General features: G+C 37.9%; 1 protein-coding gene across 1 annotated transcript in view; it reads left to right on the top strand.

The window, feature by feature from the left end:
• The window catches only part of LOC126336825 (uncharacterized), a 220,463-nt gene that overhangs the window by 132,584 nt on the left and 63,044 nt on the right, over positions 1-24,835 (top strand). Inside the window, exons 7-8 of the mRNA XM_050000887.1 lie at positions 9,812-10,050; positions 14,664-14,820. Coding sequence (XP_049856844.1) covers positions 9,812-10,050; positions 14,664-14,820 — 396 coding nt within the window. The remainder of the gene's footprint in view (positions 1-9,811; positions 10,051-14,663; positions 14,821-24,835) is intronic.

The raw sequence follows: 24,835 nt of genomic DNA, 5'->3' as shown, positions 1-24,835 counted from the left end.
GGAGAGTGTGGAGGCCATGGAATTGGTCTGCCTCTACCGATCCATCGGTCACAGAATCTGTTGTTGAGAAGTGTACGAACACTTCAACTGAAATGTGCAGGTGCTCCATCGTGCATGAACCACATGTTGTGTCGTACTTGTAAAGGCACATGTTCTAGCAGCACAGGTAGAGTATCCCGTATGAAATCATGATAATGTGCTCCATTGAGCGTAGGTGGAAGAACATGGGGCACAATCAAGACATCACCAACAATGACTGCCCAAATGTTCACAGAAAATCTGTGTTGATGACGTGATTGCACAATTGCATGCGGATTCAACATTACCTTCCTACAATTGGGCCAACTGGCGGTGAATCGAGGAAGTACAGTACATAATGGCGAAACTAAAATGAGCTCTAACATGGAAATTAAGCGTTTCCGGACACATGTCCACATAACACATCTTTTCTTTATTTGTGTGTGAGGAATGTTTCCTGAAAGTTTGGCCATACCTTTTTGTAACACCTTGTATATGTGTGTGTGTGTGTGTGTGTGTGTGTGTGTGTGTGTGTGTGTGTGTGTGTGTGTGTGTGTGAAACAAAAATACAGACCTCTCAATAACTCATCTATAAAGTACTGCCATGTCTGTGCTGCGTTGCGCAATCCGAAAGGCATATATTGGAATTCAAATAACCTGAAGGGGATAATGTCAGGCATTTTAGGAATGTCAAAGGGGGCTTGTGGAATTTGTGTACAAGCCTTGTCACCATCAATTGCACTGAAAATCATTGCACTGTGTAAAGCATTTGTGAAGTCTTGGGTATTAGGAATGGCATGATGATTTGGGATGGTCCTACCATTCAGAGTCCTAAAATGACCATAAGGTCAATAGTTACCATCTGTTTTACTCACTAAATGAAACAGCAGTGCCCAAGGGTTCTCTGATCTGCACATAATAAATGTGTTCAACCACTTGACGAAATGCTGCTTGGTTGTAGCATAATGTTCTGGTGCTTTGCAGTGGGCGCAGGTAGAGACAGGCTGTCTACGAACTGTCCAGATGTAGTGCATTTTTGAATAGCTTACTTTCTTTTGGGAGTATGCTTGATGTAGTTAAATCTGGAAAGCTACATAGAAGTATTTAAAATGGATCGTCATCCTTGCTAATGGTGGTGGTTATATTTGGACTTGTCACTGTTGCCGGGATTCTATGTTGTAGAGCCATCATGATTAGCTGATGATTATTTACATCCACAACATGCTTGAAATAGTTTAAAAATTCCACCCCTAAGATAGGGCAAGAGACTGCAGAACTGTAAAACTCCATTTGCCATGTATTTGCAGACTGAGGTCCACTGGCAGGCAACCTGTACAAGAGGTAAGAATGACTATATCATTTGCAGCTTTTAGTGTGCACCCCTGATGATGAAATGTAGGTCACGTGCAGCATGAGGACATGATGCTAATGTCTGAACCACTGTCAATTAAATATTCGGTGCCATTCACTATCTCTTTAGCAAATATACACTTTCCTGAAGCACTTGATACTTGCCGATACTCACACCATGAGGAGCTCGAGTTGTACTGCACTCACATTCATTAGTATCTTTGGGGTGACTGAACTTTGATTGCGGCTAATGATGCCCCTATTGGTCATTTTTGGCATTTGGGTAACATTAAAGTTGTTCACACTTCTTAGCCCGATCCCTGAATTTGGCACAGTACTGGCACCAAAGCGTGACTTTTGTCGACCCTTGACTTTCCATTGTGTTATTGTGCAGGTGAAAACAGTTTTTGCATTGGCAGACAGTGATATGCTCCTCTTGTGTCCTGATCTGACCTCATTGTTGCACTCTTATTATGAGTGAGTGTATTTGGGGCAATATGAAAAACTTGGTACACTTTCTTTCCTAAAGTTGATATTGCTGCATTGCTGCATACCACCAAAATGATACTCTTCATAGATGGAAAGTTGTCGAGTCATACCGTGCGTAATGCATCATCTGATAAATGTGCTGCCCCCCCCCCCCCCCCCCCAAATTACACAGGTGCTGCAACTGTTCTGAGGAGTTTAAATTTCCAATGGCTTGTTCATAAGGATGCATAGCATACATTGTTCCTTCAGCATTGGCAGGTGCCTTATTACTGTCTTCAAAGCTTTGATCTGATTGTGCAGCGACTAGCTACAATATCAAGCCCTGCACTACTTCCTCGACCATGTTGGCAAAGATAAGGTTTAGTTTGTCTTTGTCATTGTGCACACCATTCTGCTGAAAGATGGATTCCACTTGAATGAAGCATCTTTAGGAAGTGTTGTACAGCAAGTTGGTATTTGTACCAATTTTGGTGTAGGTGAAATGTACAATTGTGGAGAAGTCTCTGACAGACTTGGGGAATTATGATCATATCGCTGCTGACCTTCCTGTGTGAAGAGAGGAGGCTCTTGATCTACCATTTCTTTAGTGTGTGTGTGTGTGTGTGTGTGTGTGTGTGTGTGTGTGTGTGTGTGTGTGTGTGTCTGTGTGGAGTACTGTGTTACATGGCATGGATGAATTAGTCTCTGAAATGTGGAGTCACCATTGTAGTTACTCATTTTACCCTAAATTGATGATGGTGATGAATGGTAATGATGCAAGATATTTTATTTTAACTTTCTTACAAGAGATCAGTAATTAATATGAGTCACTAGATACACTAAAAATAATTGAAAATAAGAGATTTTGCAGATCATGTCTAAACTCCATGCACTCGTATAGATTCCTCAACTGTCAATCTGTGTCATCAATATGTCACCACAGGACTTCTACCTTGTTTGTATATTGAGATTAAACATTAATTTTTCAGAAAGGGAAAACTGTAACTATGACAGACACACATATTAAACCAAGCAGAAGCTGAAATTACATGTAAACACATTAAGTACAAACTTATGCAACTTATTTAAAATGCATACCAACATTTCATGCATCTGAGGTAAAGTTGAGACAATTCTTTCTTGACCACTCCTACTCTATCTCTAAATTTCTGGAGCACCATAATAAGTAAACCTCATTTACCAGACATATTTTGTGTTCAGACATAATGACCTCTCTAGACTCGGAGAAGCTCATCTGCAGAAACCAGCATGGTTTTAGGAAATAGCAGTCATTCAAGACACAGCTGACCCTCTTTGTGCATGATGTACAACAGGCTCTAGATACCGGCTCCCAGATTGATGCCATATTTCTCGACTTTCGAAAGGCGTTCGACTCAGTTCCACACTGTCGCTTGCTACAAAAAGTGTGCGCTTACGGTCTATCCAATGACATATGCGGTTGGCTAGAAAGTTTTCTGACAGACAGGGAGCAGTATATCGTCCTGAATGGGGTAACTTCAATAGAAACAAGAGTAACTTCAGGTGTGCCCCAGGGCCGTGTAATAGGTCCTCTGCTTTTTATGATTTACATAAACGATCTGCTTGATGGTATTGACAGTGGCCTTAGACTGTTTGCCGATGATGCTGTAGTCCACAGGAAAGTTGTATCACATGAAAGTTGTGAACAAATCAATGAGGATTTGCAGAAAATAAATGTATGTTGTAATGACTGGCAGTTATCTCTCAATATTTGTAAGTGTAACCTACTGCGTATAACAAGGTGAAAATCCACATTAACTTATGAGTACAAAATAAATGATTAGCCTTTGGAAGCAGTAACATCAGCCAAGTATCTGCTTGTGACTATTTGAAAAGACCTCAAATGGAATGATCAGATTACACAAGTAACGGGTAAGGCGAACTCTAGATTGCGGTTTATTGGTGGAATGCTGAAGCGATGCACTCCTTCAACAAAGGAAATAGCTTACAATATGTTGAATCGTCCAGTCTTAGAGTATTTTTTGTCTGTATGGCACCCTTACCAGTTGGGTCTGGTTCAAGAGATTAAGAAGGTCCAAAGAAGAGTGACAAGATTCATGACTGGTACATTTAGCCAGGATTGGGGAGAAGATAAGTTTGTGGCACAACTTGACTAGAAGAAGGGATCGGTTGGTAGGACATGTTTTGAGGCATCAAGGGATCACAAATTTAGCGTTGGAGGGCAGCGTGGAGGGTAAAAATCGTAGAGGGAGACCGAGAGATGAATACACTAAGCAGATTCAAAAGGATGTAGGTTGCAGTAGGTACTGGGAGATGAAGCAGCTTGCACAGGATAGAGTAGCATGGAGAGCTGCATCAAACCAGTCTCAGGACTGATGACAACAACAACAACAACAAGAGCATTACAAATCTCATAGAAAGTTTGAAGTGAGACACACTTGCAGACAGACAAAGCACTAGACAGAAGGGGCTGCTCACTAAATTCCGAAATCCAATCTTCACTGAGGATGTAGAGCATATATTATTACCACCAACTTTCAAATCGTGTAATGATCATCATTCAAAGATATGGGAAATAAGAGCTCGGACTGAGGCATTCAGACAGTCATTTTTCCCTCAAATGATCCGCAAGTGGAACAGAGGGGGGGAAATATGACTTTGGCACGAATTGTGCCCTCCGCCACACACCCCTTGGTGGCTAGCAGAGTATATATGCAGATGTAGATGTAGATATTGTTAATTACATGTTTTGTCACTTCATACTATAATTTACCTTGCATTGATCATAAGGTCTGACTTCATAACTTCTGCTGTGATATAAAGAAGCAATGTAGTACGTCAATTTATATTATTAAATACTTTGTTGTGTTGATCACGTTGTCACAATGACTACTGTAATCATAAATTAATTATATTTGCTTACGCTCTTTATCATGTATACTTACAATGCACTATAAATGATTTCTTGGACCAAACAACTAAATATTCTTCCCTCTGTTTATGAGGTAAGTGTAGTCAAGGCTCCAAGACCACATTTTGTTTCTGACTTCTGAATCAAACAACATGGCCCTTACTGTGTTCATGATAGTAGGATTTATTCTTACCATTCCATTGAGAATATCCTTTAATTGTGTATTCAATCATTATACTTTACTTTTTACACAATTCCTTGAAAAAAGAAAAGGGCTTCTATAATTGCCTCCTCTCTCACATGTTATTTTTTCTGTCTTGAAAGTAAAGTGAGCTTCAGTTTCACTTACTTATTACTTGGTACAGTCTTCTGTTTCATCTGCTGTGTGCAAAAGACAGACTTTCAAGAAATATGTATAATCATTAAAACATGTCAAAGAACATTCTTCACTGCGATAAGTTGGAGGGCATGTTTCATCATATACGCCAATGTCAATAATCTCAAGAGGTCTAGTTGCTCTGAGGCCACACAGTGTTGAGTGGTTTTCTTATTTTCTTCACCATAATATCTGTTTTGCAACAGGGCATGTCCTCTTCTGTCACAATTTTGTCCACACCATCATAGAGTTCTGGTATTTTCTTCAAATACTTGTAACTTAGATGCCCTAGTTTTTTGTGTCATTGAATTGTTTTCTTCTTATATGTCATTAGTGTTTCTTTCTTACAGAACATTTTTATGTCAGTGATGTACAATCCATTTTCTGGTGGTTGCCTTCCAAACTAATGTCTCCATCTTTCACAATATTTACATTTTTTCTTGTCAAGTATTGCTGCTCTCCCTTTTTTGGTAATGGCATTTACTGGCAATAAGTTTCTTGATAGTTCAAGGACATGTGACACATTTGTCAATAACATCTTTTGTGAGTTGATGTCACCAACAAGATAGAAAACACAAAATTTCAATTAGCAATCTTAATTTTTGTGCCTTCACAGCTCTTCACATTTGACATAATTTCGCTTTCATGTGACATGTGCTCATTACTTCCAATGTCTACAACAAACTTGGTATCTATTTTATCAATATTCTTTTCTTATTTTTCTGTGAATAACACTTCTGAAAGAAAAACTGTCTTTGGTACTATTTTTGTATTCTGATGCTCCTCTTTGTAGTAACATTTCTCAGATCAGGAATTTGTGTTTTTGCGGTACTTAAATGGAGGCAGTACTTTTACTGCCCAAACCTCTCCCAGATGATATTTACCACCTTTAGAGCACTGTGTTTCTTTCTTGTTATCACAAAGTTTCTTTTTTCATGCAATTACACAGTGACCCAAACTTCCACATCCAAAGCACCTTACTGATTTCTCAATTTTTTTTATTCTGATCCTTTTTCTTGTAGGCTGTAGCTTTTAACACAACATACATTTCTTCTATATTTTTCTTCATGTTATATCTTCAGATTTAAGTCTTGATTTCAGGTTTTTCAAAGTTTTCTGCTATTTGCTAGTAGAGTCACAAGCATTTCCAAACATATTTTGCATTTCTTTAGATGTTTCACAGGCCTCATTGATTTTTATATTGGCTGCCATGGTTCTCAAAATATAGTGTTTTGAAGGTAGGTCTTTTTTCCTCACTTTGATATTTTTACGTTTTCAGGTTTCTAGATATTGCCTATAATAACCACTGAGCTCCTTGGCCATCAACATCACATTCATTTCCAAGTCCCATAATGGAAAACTTGCAGCATCTGTTAATTTTGGCACACCATTTAATGCTACATGTTCTGCTGATTCAAATTCAAATGGCTCCAAGAACTATGGGACTTAACATCAGAGGTCATCAGTCCCCTAGACAGAACTACTTAAACCTAACTAACCAAAGGACATCACACACATCCATGCCTGAGGCAGGATTCGAACCTGCGACTGTGGGAGCTGCACAATTCCAGACTGAAATGCCTGGAACTGCTCGGTCACAGCAGCTGGTGTACTGCTGATGAAGCCATACTGTAACATATGATACACATATCTAATACAGAAAAGGCTGTCTTTTCACACTCGCGAATTACCACTTTTTTACTTCTCCAGATTCCCAGCTCTACTGCATCCATAAACAGTCAAGGTAACTCATAAAATCTGGGAATTTTCTTTTACTTAAAATAGTACATGAAATCACAAAACTACAAGAAATTACTGACTTAATACTTTTTTTCAATAGCAACTAACATATTGCCAACTAATCACAGAAACAATGCATACCAACTGCAGCCTTAAATTAAGACGACAATTTTGTTTTTGTTTACTTTGATCTTTTGTTTTAAATTGCAACTCCAGCCAACATAGCTTTTACCTGTTTGTGCTCTATTGGTAATTCTCTCTGTCTCTGTAAACAGCCTACACAGTCCCTATTTATATTTTATTAGAAATAAAATCTAATTTGAATTTTAAGAGTATTTAAGAGGATATTAAGCTGTCTAGAATGATAATCTAATGAATTGTGACAGTAACTATTGGTAAAACTTGCTACAGCTATTGTACACTATAAGGATTCTTTCTTTCACTGGTGCCATGTCCCGTGCTGATGCAGGGTCGGCATTGTTAGGAATGGATGTGGCAATGTTAGTGGAAAGGGGTGGCCTGATGCCCTCCTGCCACCACTCCATACCCCCCTGGGACGGAATTAATGTACCCCTGCTGTCTGCATCTAGTGTAATTCATGGAATAGTGCGAACATGTTCAGATGTCTGCGAGTTGTGTAACTGAGGCGGAACATGGGGACCAGCCCAGTATTCATCTAGCGGGATGTGGAAAACCACCTAAAAACCACATCCAGGCTAGCCGGCACACCAACCGATGTTGGTAATCTGCCGTGCGGAGTCGATCCGGGGCCAGTGCGCCTACCCGCGTGCAGGAAGAAGCGCATTAGCGCTTTTGGCTAACCTGGCAAGTCATTGTACACTATAAGAATTATATCAATACTAATAGTTCTAAAGAATGCAAATAATTAATAAGCAGTGCTCAATATACATTTATACTGTTACAATACCTGTCCACACACAAACCTGTATGGAAATACCTAAACTAAATGGTCAATACTAACTAAGCACTGCTGCCAGCCACTAGTCACTCTCAGATGATAGCATTATTTTGAAATGTATGCTATTGTGGCACATAAATTGTGGATTTGCAATTTTTTTTTTAATAGGTTTCTCCATAGTTACACGTGAAGTATGCTAAAGTGTGATCATCTAGACACAGTAATTAATGGTTTTTGCTCTGCAACAACATCCATCTCCCTAATTTTAACCATTCTTTATCATGAGGCTTTAGCCCTCTAATGATTTTGGATCCAGACACTATGACTTTGCCATTCTTGAATACCATGTTCGACATTTAAGTGATACATTTTAGTTGTTTGTCTTTGAAAGTCTAAGGAAGCAACTGATGGTCCATAGTAGATACTATCTATGGTTCCTCCTTGGAAAGCAAGGCTCATTGTCAGCCATGAAATTATATGCTCAATATGATTACAAAAGCTGCTGCACAAGAAGCAGAGGTTTTAATGTGCACTGGGATATCAAAAGTCCACCAAGAATTTTCTGGAAACTTCAATTTTCTAATTGAAAAATTTTACAAACTATATGTTAATTTAGGCAACCTAAATATTCTTTCAATCAGAAAAATTGGGGCTTCAAAACTATAACAGTGGAATTCTAACAAGAATGCATTTTTAAATTTGACCATCTGAACTATAACAATTTTGAATAAATACAACTTTTTAAATAAGCAGTTTTTGTTGTAAGTGAGATGATCATCACCAAGTGTTGAAAGAGGGCTTTCAGGTAAAACAGTCAGTCTTGAAACAATCTGTTGTTCGTGGGTTTGAATTTTGAATAGCTCATCATTTTAGAAAATCATGAATTTCAAATAATTTATAAAGAAAATAGTTCCTTGACACTAACTATACTCTTATACTCAGTGATCTTTAAACTCTGCAATGGATAATTAAGTTTAGTGAAACTGAGCACACAAAGTTCATGTACTCATGTATGCATTAAGTTTATAACTGAAAAAAAGAAAGGAAAAATATTATTTGAAGAGTGGACTAACAACTAATGGCAGGTGCAGCTATTCTGCCCTACACCTCTACTTCCTGCACCCTCACCCCACTATATTTAAACTGTTTATAGTCCATGCATAACATAATGGCCCATAACACAAGTGCTACATCATTTGCTTAGAAGGCATCATTTCATTGTGTTATGACAGAAAAAATAATTGTTCTCTGATATTACTGATAAACATTTGTAATTAATGTATAGCTTTTAAGGAGCAGCTGCTTTTCAAGCAGTACAACATCTTATGGTAGTAATATGCTTAGAGTGAATGTGATTAATTTTCTCAGCAATCTAACATAAAAGTACACCTTGTCCTGCTATCATAGAGGAAATTTTAAGATAGAAACAAACAAAAATGAAGGAAGGCAGCCATTCACCTGTATCTGATTGAAGGGTAGTTCATATAACATGTGACAGCATGAAGATCATACTAGCTTTTGTGAATGTATGTACACACCCTCACACGCAATAACACTGATATTCAAACATACCTAAATGTGTCCACCAATGATGACAGTAACACTGATTGTATATGAATTGCTGGGTGGATGCATTTTGGTGTCTGTCTTGTTGTGTGTATGTGAGAATATACTTACACAAGATAAAGAGGTGTACTCTGAAGGTAGTAACATCTCTGTGCTTTTGCATGTTCTTTTGCATAACACATCACTGAGCTATATGTGAATTGTTGACTTTCTTTGTTTTTATAGCTTTGTCTTTCTTGTGATGTGATTTCCTTTCCACTTGACATATAATATGGCCTCACGTCCTCTTATGTGTTACGTATCTGTCACGGCAAGCATTAACTTGTTAAGATTAACTTCAAAAGAACTTTAAACACAAACACACACACACACAGTGATTTTTACACTTCAGTATGTACTTTCTGCAACATAATATGATGTACTATATTACTGCTGTCACTAATGATTCTTTTGTTTGTTGCAGTGGACTCTTTTATAATAAATGGTGGTGAGCGTTATGATTTTGTGATTGAGGCTAATCAGGCACCAGGAAACTACTGGATGAGATTCCGTGGAATGGGAGATTGCCATAAAACTGAAGAATCTTCTGGCAAGATGGTTGAAGCTCATGCAGAGGCTGTACTACATTATGACGATGCAGCTGTGACCACAACACTACCTGATGGAATTCCTACTTACGAAGAAGGCTATGCCTCTGGAGTGGTTAGTTTCCTTTATCAACAGCATCATCGTTAGCATTATCAGCATCATTATTCTTGCTGAACAAGAAAAAATTAATGCTTACATTAAAAAAATATACTCTTAAAATACACTCGTGACTATATCTGCCTTAATTTCCATTTTGTTTGGATTCTTTCAAATGACAATGAGAACTGTATGCATCTGATATGTTACAAAGCTGCATATTTGTCTCTAGAAGTTGGGAAAGCACTATCACAGTGCTGTTGCTCCTCATCTGGCAGCTGTTTAGGAAAAGTAACAAAAGTGACATTCTGATAAAATGGGAAGGATATGAGTGTCAATTGCTTCAGGAGTAAAGATAACTACTCACAGAATAATAAAGGCATTGAGCCATCAAGTGGCTCATAAACAAGACTGAGAATACATCTTGCTTTTTTTGTTTTTGAAGTCTCTCTTTCACAGTCACAGTTTTAGAAGTAATGTTGAAGTGTTGAAGTTATGCCTTCATTCACAATTATATAAAGTCTTATTTGTACTATAAAAGAAATGCTTTATTTAAATGACCATCAGTATTCACTGTAAAAATTGAGATTTCATTTACAAATCAGTTTAATGAGATCACTAACAGTTCTCATGTTGAAAATTACTTATTTAGTAACTAGTCCCTCCTCCCTCCCCCCCCCCCCCCCCCCTACATTATTTCATGTGATCTCTTATACATAGGCACCTGATTTTTAACACACTGCACTACAATAGATACAATATTTTCTTTTTTGCATCCTTTTATACATCCACATTCACTTTGTGGTTACATGTATGTTGCTTCAAGTGCACAGAATGTGATCATTTTTTGTTTTGTATTTGTGTCTATAGCAACTGCTAATCTACGATGGTAGTGGAGTAGATAGTTGTTAGTGGGTATGTCTGCCAGGTTTAGGTGATAATGTTCTTGTGATGGCTGGAGGGAGGTTACTATTTATCCATTAGGTGTTTTGCGTCTTTTGTAATTTTTGGTTGCTAATGTTTGTTTGGTCATCAGCAAGAATTTTTTTCTGACTGCTTTCGAACTGGAATATTTCTTGTAGTGGTAGATATTTGTTCCTACTAGCATAAGCTTCTTCTTTACGAGTTCTTCAGCCAAACATGCTCAAGTTCAATGGCTGCTTCCCAACCCATGCCATCTGGTGTTTCCCTTTGGCACCAGCTTTTCTGAAGCACACAGATGAGAGGTATCCTTTGAACTAATGCTTTGCTGCCCCAGTCATCCTGGCCTCAGCCTCCACTACTCTACTGTCCCCACACCCTCTGTGCAACAGTTTCCCCTTCCTATGTCTTGTCACACTCTCCCAATCTATGCCTCCACAGTAACATCATTGTGCGCTGCTCCTCACCAGCTCCATTATCTACATGTCATGTGCCTAGCCTGTGCACCTACCACTACTTCTTCCTGCATTTCTAATCATAAAACCTCCTGCCTTCTTTCTCTTTTGCACAAAAGTGTTGATGACTCAATGCTTATGCTACACGATGAGCAGTCTCCATTACTCCTAAATTATTTACCTTCTGCCAGAATTTCCCTTACAATATGCTAGTAATTTATCTCTGTTCCGACGATTTCCCATGCTGTTTTATATTTATTTAACAAATTAAGATGTATTCAGCATCAGATATGCACTTTGCTTTCTTAATTGCAAATTTATAATTATTTTTAAAAAATATGTGAATGTCTTTATCCACTTAACCGTGATGTAGCCTATCACACTATATGAGGTTTAAGACTTCTGTACTACACACATAAAAAAAAGTTTTTCATCACCTAAGTTCCAAAACGTGTACAAAAAATTGGAATGGAGGTCAAGATAAACACCATTTCCATCCTTTTTATTGCTCATGAAAACCACACATTGCATGTTGTATCGCCATACAGAGAGACCTACAGAGGTGGTGGTCCAGATTGCTGTACACTCCGGTACCTATAATACCTAGTAGCACGTCCTCTTGCATTGATGCATACCTGTATTTGTCATGGCATATTATCCGAAAGTTCATCAAGGCATTGTTGGTCCAGATTGTCTTACTCCTCAATGGCGATTTATTGTAGATCCCTCAGAGTGGTTGATGGGTCATGTCATCTATAAACAGCCCTTTTCATTCTATCCCAGGCATGTTCAATAGGGTTCATGTCTGGATAAAAATGGTGGGCACTCTAGTCAAGCGATGAAGTTATCCTGAAGGAAGTCATTTAGGAGATGTGCATGATGGGGACGTGAATTGTCGTTCATGAAGAGAAATGCCTCGTCAATATGCTGCCAATATGGTTGCACTGTCGATCAGAGGATGGCATTCACGTATCATACAGCCATTATGGCACCTTCCATGACCACCAGCGGCATACATTGGCCCCACATAATGCCACCACAAAACAGCAGGGAAACTCCACCTTGCTGCACTTGCTGGATAGTGTGTCTAAAGTGTTTAGTCTGGCTGGGTTGCCTCCAAACACGTCTCTGAAGATTGTCTGGTTGAAGGCATATGCGACACTCATCAGTGAAGAGAACGTGATGTGAATCCTGAGCGAACCATTTGGGCCCATCTGTCTTGTGCTGCATGGTGTCGTGGTTGCTCAGATGGACCTTGCCATGGACGTCAGGAGTGAAGATGCTTATCATGCAGCCTATTGCACACAGTTTGAGTCATAACACGACATCCTGTAGCTGCATGGAAAGCATTATTCAACGTGGTGGCATTGCTCTCAGGGTTCCTCCTCCGAGCCATAATCCATAGGTAGTGGTCATCCACTGCAGTAATAGCCCTTGGGCAGCCTGACCGAGGCATGTCATCAACAGTTCCAGTCTCTCTGTATCTCCTCCATGTTTGAACAACATCATTTTGAAACTTCCTGGCAGATTAAAACTGTGTGCCAGACCGAGACTCGAACTCGAGACCTTTGCCTTTCGTGGGCAAGTGCTCTACCATCTGAGCTACCCAAGCACAACTCATGCACCATCCTCACAGCTTTACTTCTGCCAATATCTTGTCTCCTACCTTCCAAACTTTACAGAAGCTCTCTTGGGGACCTTGCAGAATTAGCACACCTGAAAGAAAGGATACTGCGGAGACATGGCTTAGCCGCAGCCGTGGGAATGTTTCCAGAATGAGATTTTCACTCTGCAGTGAAGTGTGCACTGATGTGAAACTTCCTGGCAGATTAAAACTGTTTGCCGGACCGAGACTCAAACTGGTAGAGCACTTGCCCGCGAAAGGCAAAGGTCCCGAGTTCAAGTCTCGGTCCGGCACACAGTTTTAATCTGTCAAGAAGTTTCACATCAGTGCACACTCTGCTGTAAAGTCCAAATCTCATTCTGGAAACATCACTTTGGTTTGCTCTGAGACATCTCACTTCCCTTGTTGAGAGCTCTTCCTGGCAGAAAGTAACAATGTGGATGGCATCGAATCACGGTATTGATCATCTAGGCGTGGTTGAACTACCAGACAACATGAGCCATGTACCTCCTTCCTGGTGGAATGACTGGAACTGATTGGCTGTCGGCCCCCTGCTCATGCATAGTTGTATCCATCTTTTGGGTGAGTTTAGTGACATTGATGAACAGTCAAAGGCACTGTGTCTGTGATACAATATCTACAGTAAATGTCTGTTTTCAGGAGTTCTGTGAACTAGGGTGATGCAAAACTTTTTTTTTTTTTTTTTTTTTTTTTTTTTTTATGTGTGTATTTTTATCTGCAGCAAGTGCACGAATTTTAGACTTTCTGTTGTGGAAGAAGGGTTCTAATTGCTGTATTTCTTATATCATTTATAACATATTTTTCCAAAGATTTCAGTTAGCACATTTAAGAATTTATGGGTTGACTAATTAGCTGTCACAGCATGCGTGGCTGATTCATTTCAATCTATTAGTTTAATCTGTATTTTAGTTGGTTTAGCTTTTTTTCATTAATGAACCAAATAACTCTTCCCTGATCAGCTAAATTACACAGTTTCTGTCTTATTGTATAAAGGTGGCCTGAAAAACAGCTCTTTGTGATCAAAAATACTAGTTTAACTCTGTAAGATTGTCTTACGTTTACCTAAAAGTTTCATTTTCTATTATACTGCTCTGCAGTGAACATTAGATTAGCATGCATTATCAGTAAGGTGTTGTTATCTACAAAGAGAACATTACACATTTGTCAGGGCCTTAAATGAACAATTGTTTATTACTATTGAGAAGGCAATAATGAGTGAAAATGCAGTACATCATAAGGGTTTAGGACTGCAGGCAGATGACACCTACATTATGCAAGATGTTAATATAATCTGGCTGCAGTCCTTAAACCTCATGCAATACTTATTATGCCAGAAAAACTTGAAGAATCACAACTACAGTACAGCTAAAGCCTCAAAATTTGATTTTACATGTAGTTCGCTTAAATACATAATTACACAGTTAAATTTCAGGCTTTTATTTGTCTAAATCAATATACTACCATGTTTCAGTCTATACTAACCATTTTTAATAGATATGGTTGAGTCTAAATCTCCATAGTGAACTAAAAACAATTTCATATGGCAGCCTTATGAATAATATTTAAGTAACTCCTTAAGAATCAAGACTTATTTATTTTTAATTTTTCAGCTTTTCAACCCAGTTCAGGAAACTGAGCCTGATTACAAAGCAAACAGAACTATTATTAGAGTTTCTGATCTTACAAACATTGATACTGATTCTGCAATGAATGTTAGTGGAGATCCAGATAAAACAGTATACCTGGGCTTTGACTTCAAATCTTATGGTGAGTTTCAGTTATCTATTTCAATTACAGCAATGTAGATATGAAGAGTGCCATATTTTGTCAGAATTCCAAAATAATTCTAATCATATCTTCTCATTTAGACCCTATCACAAGCATGAATTAAAGGAATCTGTGTTGGATTCATTTCTGATGTAGGCTAGTAAAAGCTTTTGACGTCTGATTTCCTGAAATGCTGTAGATGAATATTTATCACAATGAAAAAGTCAGATGGCTACTGACCATATACAGGAGGCACTAAATGACAGACAGGCACACTGAAAAAAGATTTCTAGATAATATTTAGCTATTGGACAAAGTCCTTCATCAGATGTAGGCAAAACAATGTACAACCACAACTGCAACTTACACACACATGGCCATAGTCATCTTCAGGTGCTAACATCTGACTGCAACCGTGTCTGAGGTGAACAGTGATTTTAACTGGAATGTGTAGTGGGATAGAGAAGAGATGTGGGGCAGGGAAGAGGGAGTGTGTGCAGATGGGATAATAGGCCACTAGGTGCAGCATCAGGTGGAGGGGAGGGGGCAGAGAGAAGGGGCCAAAAGTAGAGAAGGGGAAATGACTATCAGAGCTGGAGGGCTGGAGTGGGAGCAGTGAAGGTAAGAGGTATGTGGTGGATAGCCAATAGTGAAAGTTGACACGAGGAAGGTTACTGGATGGAAGGATGTGTTGCAGGGAGAGTTCCTACCTGTGCAATTCAGAAAAACTGGTATTGGTGAGAGGAACCTGGATGGCAGTCTGAATTATTGTCACAAACAACAATTTGTCAAAAGAATTCTGCAATGAGCAAAATGAAGCAAGTAGATATTATAGCTGTGTTTTCTCTAAATCCACACACTAGTTCCAGAGAAGTTGTGAGATATTCTGAAATAAGTGTGATTCACATTTTGTTGATAAACAAATTCCATCTTTATCATATGTCACTGCACTGGCTGAGTCAGGTTAAACATCAGAGGCTGTATAGTGTGAACATTTGCAGTTGATTATTAGGCTATGCAGTTGGGTTTCACTTCAATGAGGCAAACTCAGCATTAACAGATGTACACAATTTCTTACCAGAACAGTACTTACTTCCCTAGAGATGATAACACTTGAAATACACAGAAGAGCCAAAGAAATTGGTACACCTTCCTGATATTGTGAATGGCCCCTGAAAGCACACACATTGCCACAACATGACATGTCATGGGCTCAACTAATGTCAGAAGTAGTGCTGGAGGAAATGGACCCCATGAATCATGGAGGTTTGTCCACAAATCTGTAAGATTAGGAGGGGGTGGAGATCTCAACATCACATTACAAGGCATCCCAGATAAGCTCAATAATGTTCATGTCTGGAGAGTTTGGTGGCCATCGGAAGTGTAGAAACTCAGAAGAGTGTTCCTGGAGGCATTCTGTAACAATTCTGGACGTGTGGGGTGTTGCATTGTCATGCTGGAATTGCCCAAGTTCATCAGAATGCACAATGGACATGAATGGATGCAGCTGATCAGACAGGATGCTTACATATGTCTTACATCCCAGAGTCACATCTAGACGTATCAGGGGTTCCATATCACTCCCACTGCACATGCCACACATCATTACAGATCCTCCACCAGCTTCATTAGTCCCCTGTTGACATGCAGGGTCCATGGATTCATACAGTTGTCTCCACACCCATACATATCCACCTGCTCAATACAATTTGAAATGAGACTCATCTGACCATGCAACATGTTTCCAGTCATCAATAGCACAATGTCGGTGTTGAGGGGCCCAGGAAAGGCATAATGCTTTGTGTCATGCAGTCATCAAGGATACCTGTGTGGGCCTTCAGCTCCAAAAGCCAATGTTGATGATGTTTCGTTGAATGGTTCACATGATGACACTTGCTGATGGCCCAGTATTGAAATCTGCAGCAATTTGCAGAAGGGTTGCACTTCTGTCCTGCTGAATGATTCTCTTCAGTCATCATTGGTCCTGTTCTTGTAGGATCTTTTTCTGGAAACAGTGATGTTGGAGATTTGATGTTTTACTGGATTCCTGATATTCACTGTACACTTGTGAAATGGTCATATCAAAAATCCCAACTTCATCACTACCTCAAAGATGCTGTGTTCCATCGTTCATACACCAACTATAACACTACGTTCAAATTCACTTAAATTTTGATAACCTACCATTGTAGCAGCAGTAACTAATCTAACAACTGCACTAGAAAACTTGTTGTCTTATATAGGTGTTCCCAATCACAGTACTGTATTCTGAATGTTTACATATCTCTGTATTTGAATATGCATGCCTATACCAGTTTCTTTGGTACTTCAGTGTATAAAGATGTATGTGATACTAGTACACTGGGTGCCCAGTTCACTGCTCATCTAGCTCTGCACTACTCTCTGGATAGGATAAGGAGGCATTCAGATTATTTGTTTGTCATTGATGAAATACAGTGGAATAGGCCTTCTCAGTGATGGAAACTTGAAGTCATAATCTGGCTATTAAAATTCATGTTCACGTTACATGTACAAATAAAATTTCTTGTATACAGCTATAATCTTAAATATTAATGTCAGTATCATCCATATCCTAGAACTCTTTTATATTCTAACATTGTTTTTTTTTGTCAACTGGTCATACAGTTTTATTTTAAAAGTTTTAAATAACAACAAGAGAAACCTTATGAAAAATTTTGTGGACATTCACTTTATGGAAGTTTCCTGTTAATGCTTGTGTGTGCTTTGGCATGTTAATTTACACCTTAATCCGAGTATCATGTTTGTGAATTGTTTCCCTGATAACACATTCTTTAATGCTTCCTGACAAAGAGTACGAACCCACAGATATGCAGATTCACAATTGTTAGTATCCTAAGCTTAGTAAAAACAGGGTGAGAGTACTCTTATAGTCTATCCATTACCTGTACAATGATGTCCTCACTAGCTACACGTCCATTGAAACTTTGTGAAACACTGGTGGTGAGGACAATATACAACTAGTAATGTAGTCCACACAGAACATTTGCAATTCAGATCCTTTACTTGCACTTAGACATTGGATAAACTACTGTTTTTTGAATGCAGTAACATAATACAGAAGTAATTATTCACAAATGTTTGTTTGAGGCAAAGAAATAATTCACAGTCACAAATTAAAATTCTTAAATCCCTGTCTTTTAGAACCAACATTCAAATAGTATGGGGATGATGTGTATAGGAATTACCATAAAAAAAAAATAAAAATAAAAAAGCACGTTGTTCACAGTTTGATCTTAATGTTACCATCTGCATTAACTATTGTTGAAGTTTTACACTGTAGATGAAACTAATTACAAGTTCACAGTCAGCCATTAAAAACAGTCCTGAATTAGGGATTCCACTCATGGGTACAAACTTTAGATATAACATAAAGTACATTTTCTTACTTGTAATGTACCCTACATTTTCTGCAGTACATTGTCCCACATTTAAGAGCATAGATCTTGCTCCTTATAAACTCAATGAAGACTGACTTAAGTGGTTTACAACAACTTACTTCTACAATTTTGCAACAATTAAGACTGCAGTTAGCTATTGGTATTTACTAGATTTTTATAAATTTCAATTAAAACTATACGTTTCTGAATAACTAAACACTGGAGGAACATTAATTTTGACAATGACAATAAGATAAAACAATAATTTCTGTTGAATTATGATGGCTAGTTTGTCTAAGTATGGGATTCCATTTCAGTAACAATTTTCCTACTAAGTGTCTTAATAATTCTAAAACAAAGTGAGTGCAAACATTTCTATCATATTTTCATCATTGGTTGTATATAGTTATTTACATAGCTTCGTCATCTATGTTATCAAAAGTTTGGAAATCAGCTACATGTTTCAATTTGAACAATGATAAACAAGTCTGAGACAACTGATATTTTGTAATTAGCACAGTTTCTAGACATACTAGCTAGCTCATTATCTCCCGATAATGAATCATAATATGTAATAAATTTAAGTTGGATAAACCCTTAGTCACTATTCAAAATGTTTAGGTGCTGTATACATTTCATATAAATGAACACCCACCCACCCACCCAGCCACACACCCACCCACCCACCCACACACACACACACACACACACACACACACACCTGGAAACGATCCACCAGCTTTGTTACAGTCTACAGGACCAACTTCTCATATTATACAGATAGTATTTTTTTGTACTCAAAATATGTTACTGATTTGAGAAGAATGTCCCCATATGAGCAGGCCATACAATATGCAATTGAAGGAGTGTGAAATATGCCATGTTGGGACAATTATCACTGACCATATCTCACAGTTTCCAGGTGATATGTCTTTACAGACTTGCCTGATACGCTCTTCCCAACTGAGTTTGGCATCAGTATGTATTCCTAGGAGTTTGACATGTTTATTTTTTACACTCTTCAACAACACTAACATAAGATTTTGGGGTTTTCTCTGAATTACAAACACAGGGTCAAGAGTTTCTTGGGTAAAATTATCAATAGTTGGAATGCTGTGTTGCAAAGTAAGTAAACATGTATCATCAGCATGGCAGATTACAGACTGTGATACACAATGGGGCTGGTCATTGATAGCCACAACAAAAAAGAAGAGCCAAGAGCAGAGTCGTGTGGAACACATCTACCAGTTTCTACTGAGGAGGAATGTCTGTTTCTAATTGAAACAAACTGTCTTCTGTTGTTCAGCTAGGAAGCAATTACTGATAATGTAGATTTGTAGAAGAGCTTCTGCGAAGTTTGGAAGGTAGGAGACAAGGCATTGGCAGAACTGAAGCTGTGAGGATGGGTCGTGAGTCATGCTAGGATAGCTCAGATGGTAGAGCACTTGCCCGCGAAAGGCAAAGATCCCAAGTTCGAGTCTCGGTCCAGCACACAGTTTTAATCTGCCAGGAAGTTTCAATGTAGATTTTTGTACATCATAATATTTCAGTTTTATTGGTAATATGTTAAAAGGGATGCAGTCAAATGCTTTACTTAAATCACATAATCCAAGTGATTACATATTCTTATTTTTGAAAGCTATTAAAGTCTGATCAACAATTTTCAGAACAGCTGCAACAATATTTTTACCTGGCCAAAATCCATACTGATTGTTGCAAAGGAGGTCATGGTTTTCAAAATAATTTCTTATTTATAACTACATGAATTATTCAAATATTTTTGCTAGTATTGCCACAATAGAAACTTGGTAGTAGTTCTGGGAGAGCTGATCATCATCTTTTTGGAGTACAGGGATAACTCGTGAGGAAATCTGGAGAAACTCTACGCTATATACATTTATTAAAAATAAAATTGATGTGGCATGGACTCAACAAGTAATTGGAAGCCCTTGCAGGAATATTGAGCCACACTGCCTCTACAGTTGTCCATAACTGCAAAAGTGTTACCGGTGCAGGATTTTGTGCATGAAGTGACCTCTTGATTATGTCCTATAAATGTTCAATGAGATTCATGTTGAGAAATATGGGCTGCCAAATCATTCCCTTGAATTGTCTTGAATGGTTTTCAAACTAATCGTGAACAATTTTAGCCCAATGGTAGGGTGAATTGTCATCCATAAAAATTACATCATTGTTTGGGGACATGAAGCCCATGAACGGTTGCAAATGGTCTTCAAGTAGCCAAACATAATCATTTCCATCAATGATCAGTTCACTTGGACCAGATGATCCACTACATTGCATGTGAACGCCGCTCACACCATTATGGAACTACCACCACACCAATTTGCACTGTGCCTAGTTGAGAGTTTGGGTCCATGGCTTCCTAAGATCTGCATCACACTCAGAACCTACAAGTAGCTCTTGCAGACTGAATTCTGGGACTCATCTGGCCAGGCCATGGGTTTCCAGTCATAAAGGGTCCAAACAATATGGTCACAAGCCCAGAGAGGCACTGCAGGTAATGTTGTGCTGTTAGCAAATGCACTCGCATTGGTCATCTGCTGCTGTAGCCCGTTAACACCATATTTCACAACACTGTCCTAATGGATATGTTCGTTGTACATCCCACATTGAATTCTGTTGTTATTCCACACACTGTTGCTTGTCTGTTAGCACTGACAATCCTACACAAACACCACTGCTCTTGGTTGTCAAGTGGAGGCCATTGGCCACTGCGTTGTCCATGGTGTAAAGCAATGTGTGAAATGTGGTATTCTTGGCACACCCTTGACAATGTGGATCTTGGAATATTGAATTCCCTAATGATTTTCAAAATTGAATGCCTGCCTCCACATACTAAGTCTGTTAATTCCCTTTGTGTGGCCATAACACTGTCAGAAACTTTTTCACGTGAATCACGTAAGTACAAATGCAGCTCCACCAATGCATTGCCCTTTTATATCTCGTGTATGTGACACTACCACCAACTGTATATATGCATATCACTGTCCCATGACTTTCATTGCATCAGTGTGTACGTCCCCTATGGTATGAGGATGTTTTCTCTAATTTCTCTCAATTCTTTTCTATACCAGTAATTTTTTTGTATTTTTATATTTACTGAAGGAGCTAACTTATATTAATCAGGGATGTGACTACCATAAGCTTCCATACTTTGAAAAAAATCACCAAAATTGTTTTCAGCTCTTCTTTTTATTTTTTTTTAAAAAAAAGGACCTCATGTACAGACTCCCAATTAGTTTTCAGTAAATAACATGATGTGCTCACCTCTGACTTCTAACCAATGCCACACTAATTTCATTGAGATAGATTGTTTGCTTATGATAAAGTGTTAAAAGCAATTGAACACAACCTGAAAAAACTTTGCCAGCCAGGTTAGCCATAGATTCCTCTCTGTGTAAATTAACAATAACATTGTCTAGACATTCATTATTATTAGGACACTTATCCATGAAATTTAAGTTTAAGGATCTTAAAATATTAAAAGAATGTTCTGAAGTCTTGTTGTTTTCAAGTTCCCATTTCAATATTAAAATATCCACAGATAACAACTTTTGTTTTAAACTTAATAAATCTCATAACCATTAACTGTTCAAAAAATACATTCATATCTCCATTTGGAGACCTATACAGGCTAATGATTATTATATTTTCTTCAGTCAATCTTTGACACTCGAACTCAGCATTTATTTCTGAACAATATGGTGTAGTCATAATTTTGGAAATTTTTGACTGTGTTTGCCCTAAATTCCAGCACCACATTTTTTCTTTTGTCCCTATATATTATGTCAGCTACAACATATCCATGAGGAACAAAACGTATCAATTTGATTTTCTGTTAGCCAGTATTTCAGCACACATATTACATCTAAATACTTAATTCTACAAAAATTATCCAATTCTAATAGTTTATTTCTTATACAACAGCACTGACTTGCAGCAATGTAAATATTTTATCACTGTTTTTTTTCTCAAGCAAGTACTCATCTGAATGTGGCATAGTCCTATAAAAATTACACACAGTGTAATTGTCTAAGCTGGAACTGCTGGAATGTTTGCTTCTACTAAAAAAAAAAAAAATCACTACTGTTTCATCATATCGCAAGCTAAATTCTAGACACACATCACTTTCGTCTTTCAAAGGTATAACTTGCTTAATACCTCACTTCATGTTTAATTTCATATAAACTTCATCTGAGAATTGCAACTAACAAATAGCATTTCCCAGTCTACCGATGTGGAAACCCTGTGCTGTAAGAAATCATATCCCTAGTGTGCTTATATCAACATATGTTTCATTTTTAAATTCCTTCCGTAAGTTTTGCACAGTCTTACTTCTCTTTTCTACTTCTTTATTCACAAAGGACAAGTTATGTAGGTCATGATGATGGAGTACAGAGAAAATGATCAAATTCGTATTTCGGAATTTGTGAACCCTCTGTTTAAGGGAAAGCATGAAATATTTTGCATTCCTCTTTGCTGCATTGTTTGCCCCCACAAGAAAGATGGAAATATCGAAACTGTTTAGGCCTGAAATTTTTTCGTGACTGACTGCAGTTGGTGCCATAAATTTGGACCTGGTTTTACCATGCTGTTGATCTCATGTCTACATATACTTCGCAATTCAGAGCAATTCCTCACCCTCGACTATCAGCATAACTTTTAATTTTATATTAACTTGTTACAGGAAGTTCTCTATTATTTGGTCTGTAATCACTACAGGTACCAGTGGTGCCTTGTTCCACATTTCCTAAGTCATTATTTTCATCAATAAGAAATGATGATACCTGAGGAAAATTTCTAATAGTCAGTAAATGAAAACTGTTCACATTCATGTTACGATGGTTATTTTTCCACAGTAAAGTGCTTTCCTATCTTATGTTGTTTTGCACCATCTTCAATCTTGCCAAGTGGTGACAGACTGTTCACAGCTTTGTGCAGTCCATATTAGAAATTATTTGAAAGTGACTGGGATTCACTAAATTTTTATCTACTACACTGTCTTTGACAGTTTTCACTTTGTGCCTGTTGTTTTTATACGACACTTTTGTCCACCATTCTCACTTGTTTGAACTATTTTGCAGAAAATTTGCTGAGGCTTGCTTTGATAGCAACAAAATTTTTTCTTCCTGGAGTTTTGAGATACCCATCTTTCATTCACCAATAACACACTACATACTTGAAATACATTCTTTCAGCTTCATAATTTCATCTTTACACTTTGTACACATGTGCTTTTTCACTGCCCAATACACAATTTTTTGCAATGGTACATTGCAAACATTTACTGTGGCCACCATCTGTAACATTGTAAAGTATGTTACATATTTACCAAAGTTAACCTGATTGGAATTCTTTTCACTGGATAATTTCAAAGATAAACTCTATGCACAGTTTCTGCAGACTCCAAACAATTAAAACATTGCATTGTTGTCACAGTTTTCTGCCTATATGCCCTTGTACAAGTGACAGCAATGTGTATTGTGGCAGATAATGGGCACTTGACCATTGTATTATGTTATTAAAGTGACTGTGATTTCCATTTTTGTTGTTGTTGTTGTTGTTGCTGCTATTATGTTATTACAATGTAAAATATGAAATAAAATTGATGATATTTATTTGTTCATGTTAGGTTATTATTTAAAAATCTTTATACCCCAAATTGAGAGTCCTTATGATGCATAGTGCCTCAGTTTAAATCTTGCACTATAGCAATGGTGGCTGATGTAAATATTAGCTGAATGGCATTGAGAAACAGCTGAAATTGCTAAAATTGAACAGAACTCCAGGACCTGATAATTCATACCAGATTCTATACAGAATTTGTGGCTGAGTTTGCTCCTCTTTTAACCATATTATATCATAGGTTTCTATAACACACACAAAAAAGCTATGTCTAGTAGTTAAGAAAGGTAGCACAAGTGATGCAAGACAAAAACCATCTCTTTGATATCCACCCATTGTGAAGCCTTGAAACATATTCTGAACTCAAATGCAATGAGGTATTTAAATCAGAATCACTCCCTTCATTCCAACCATTATGGATTCCAAACACACAGGTTATGGGAAACCCAACTTGCACTTTTCTCACATAACATCCTGAAAGCCATGGAGTGAGGTAAATAGGTAGGCGCAGTATTTCTTGACTTCTGAAAAGCATTTGACTCAGTAAAATACCAATGCTTATTAATATATGATCATATGGCTTATCAATTGAAACTGGTGTTGAGTTTGGTATCAAGAGGGCATTGGGAAACGTAGTGGCTCATGACGGTAAGACCAGGGGCACGGGGGCTGTTGGTGTACAAGGATGTCACTTTCAACTTTGTCACTGTGTATGTGATATCACTGTACATCAACATCCCCCTTGCCCAAGGCCTTGTGGCCATGGAACACTACCTTTCCTAACATCCTCCTGTTATCAGACTCACGATTTCTTTCCAAATCCTCATGCCAACCACATCCTGACTCAAAATAATTTCACTTTTGAATACCAGATCTACCAACAAATCTATGATACTGCCATGGGTGCTAACATGGCACCATTCTATGCTAACTTATTTGTGGGCCAT

The sequence above is a fragment of the Schistocerca gregaria genome, chromosome 2, assembly GCF_023897955.1.
Source record: "Schistocerca gregaria isolate iqSchGreg1 chromosome 2, iqSchGreg1.2, whole genome shotgun sequence".
NCBI classification, from domain to species: domain Eukaryota; kingdom Metazoa; phylum Arthropoda; class Insecta; order Orthoptera; family Acrididae; genus Schistocerca; species Schistocerca gregaria.
Note: the sequence above shows the minus strand (reverse complement) of the source record. Positions and strands in the feature narration are given on the sequence as shown.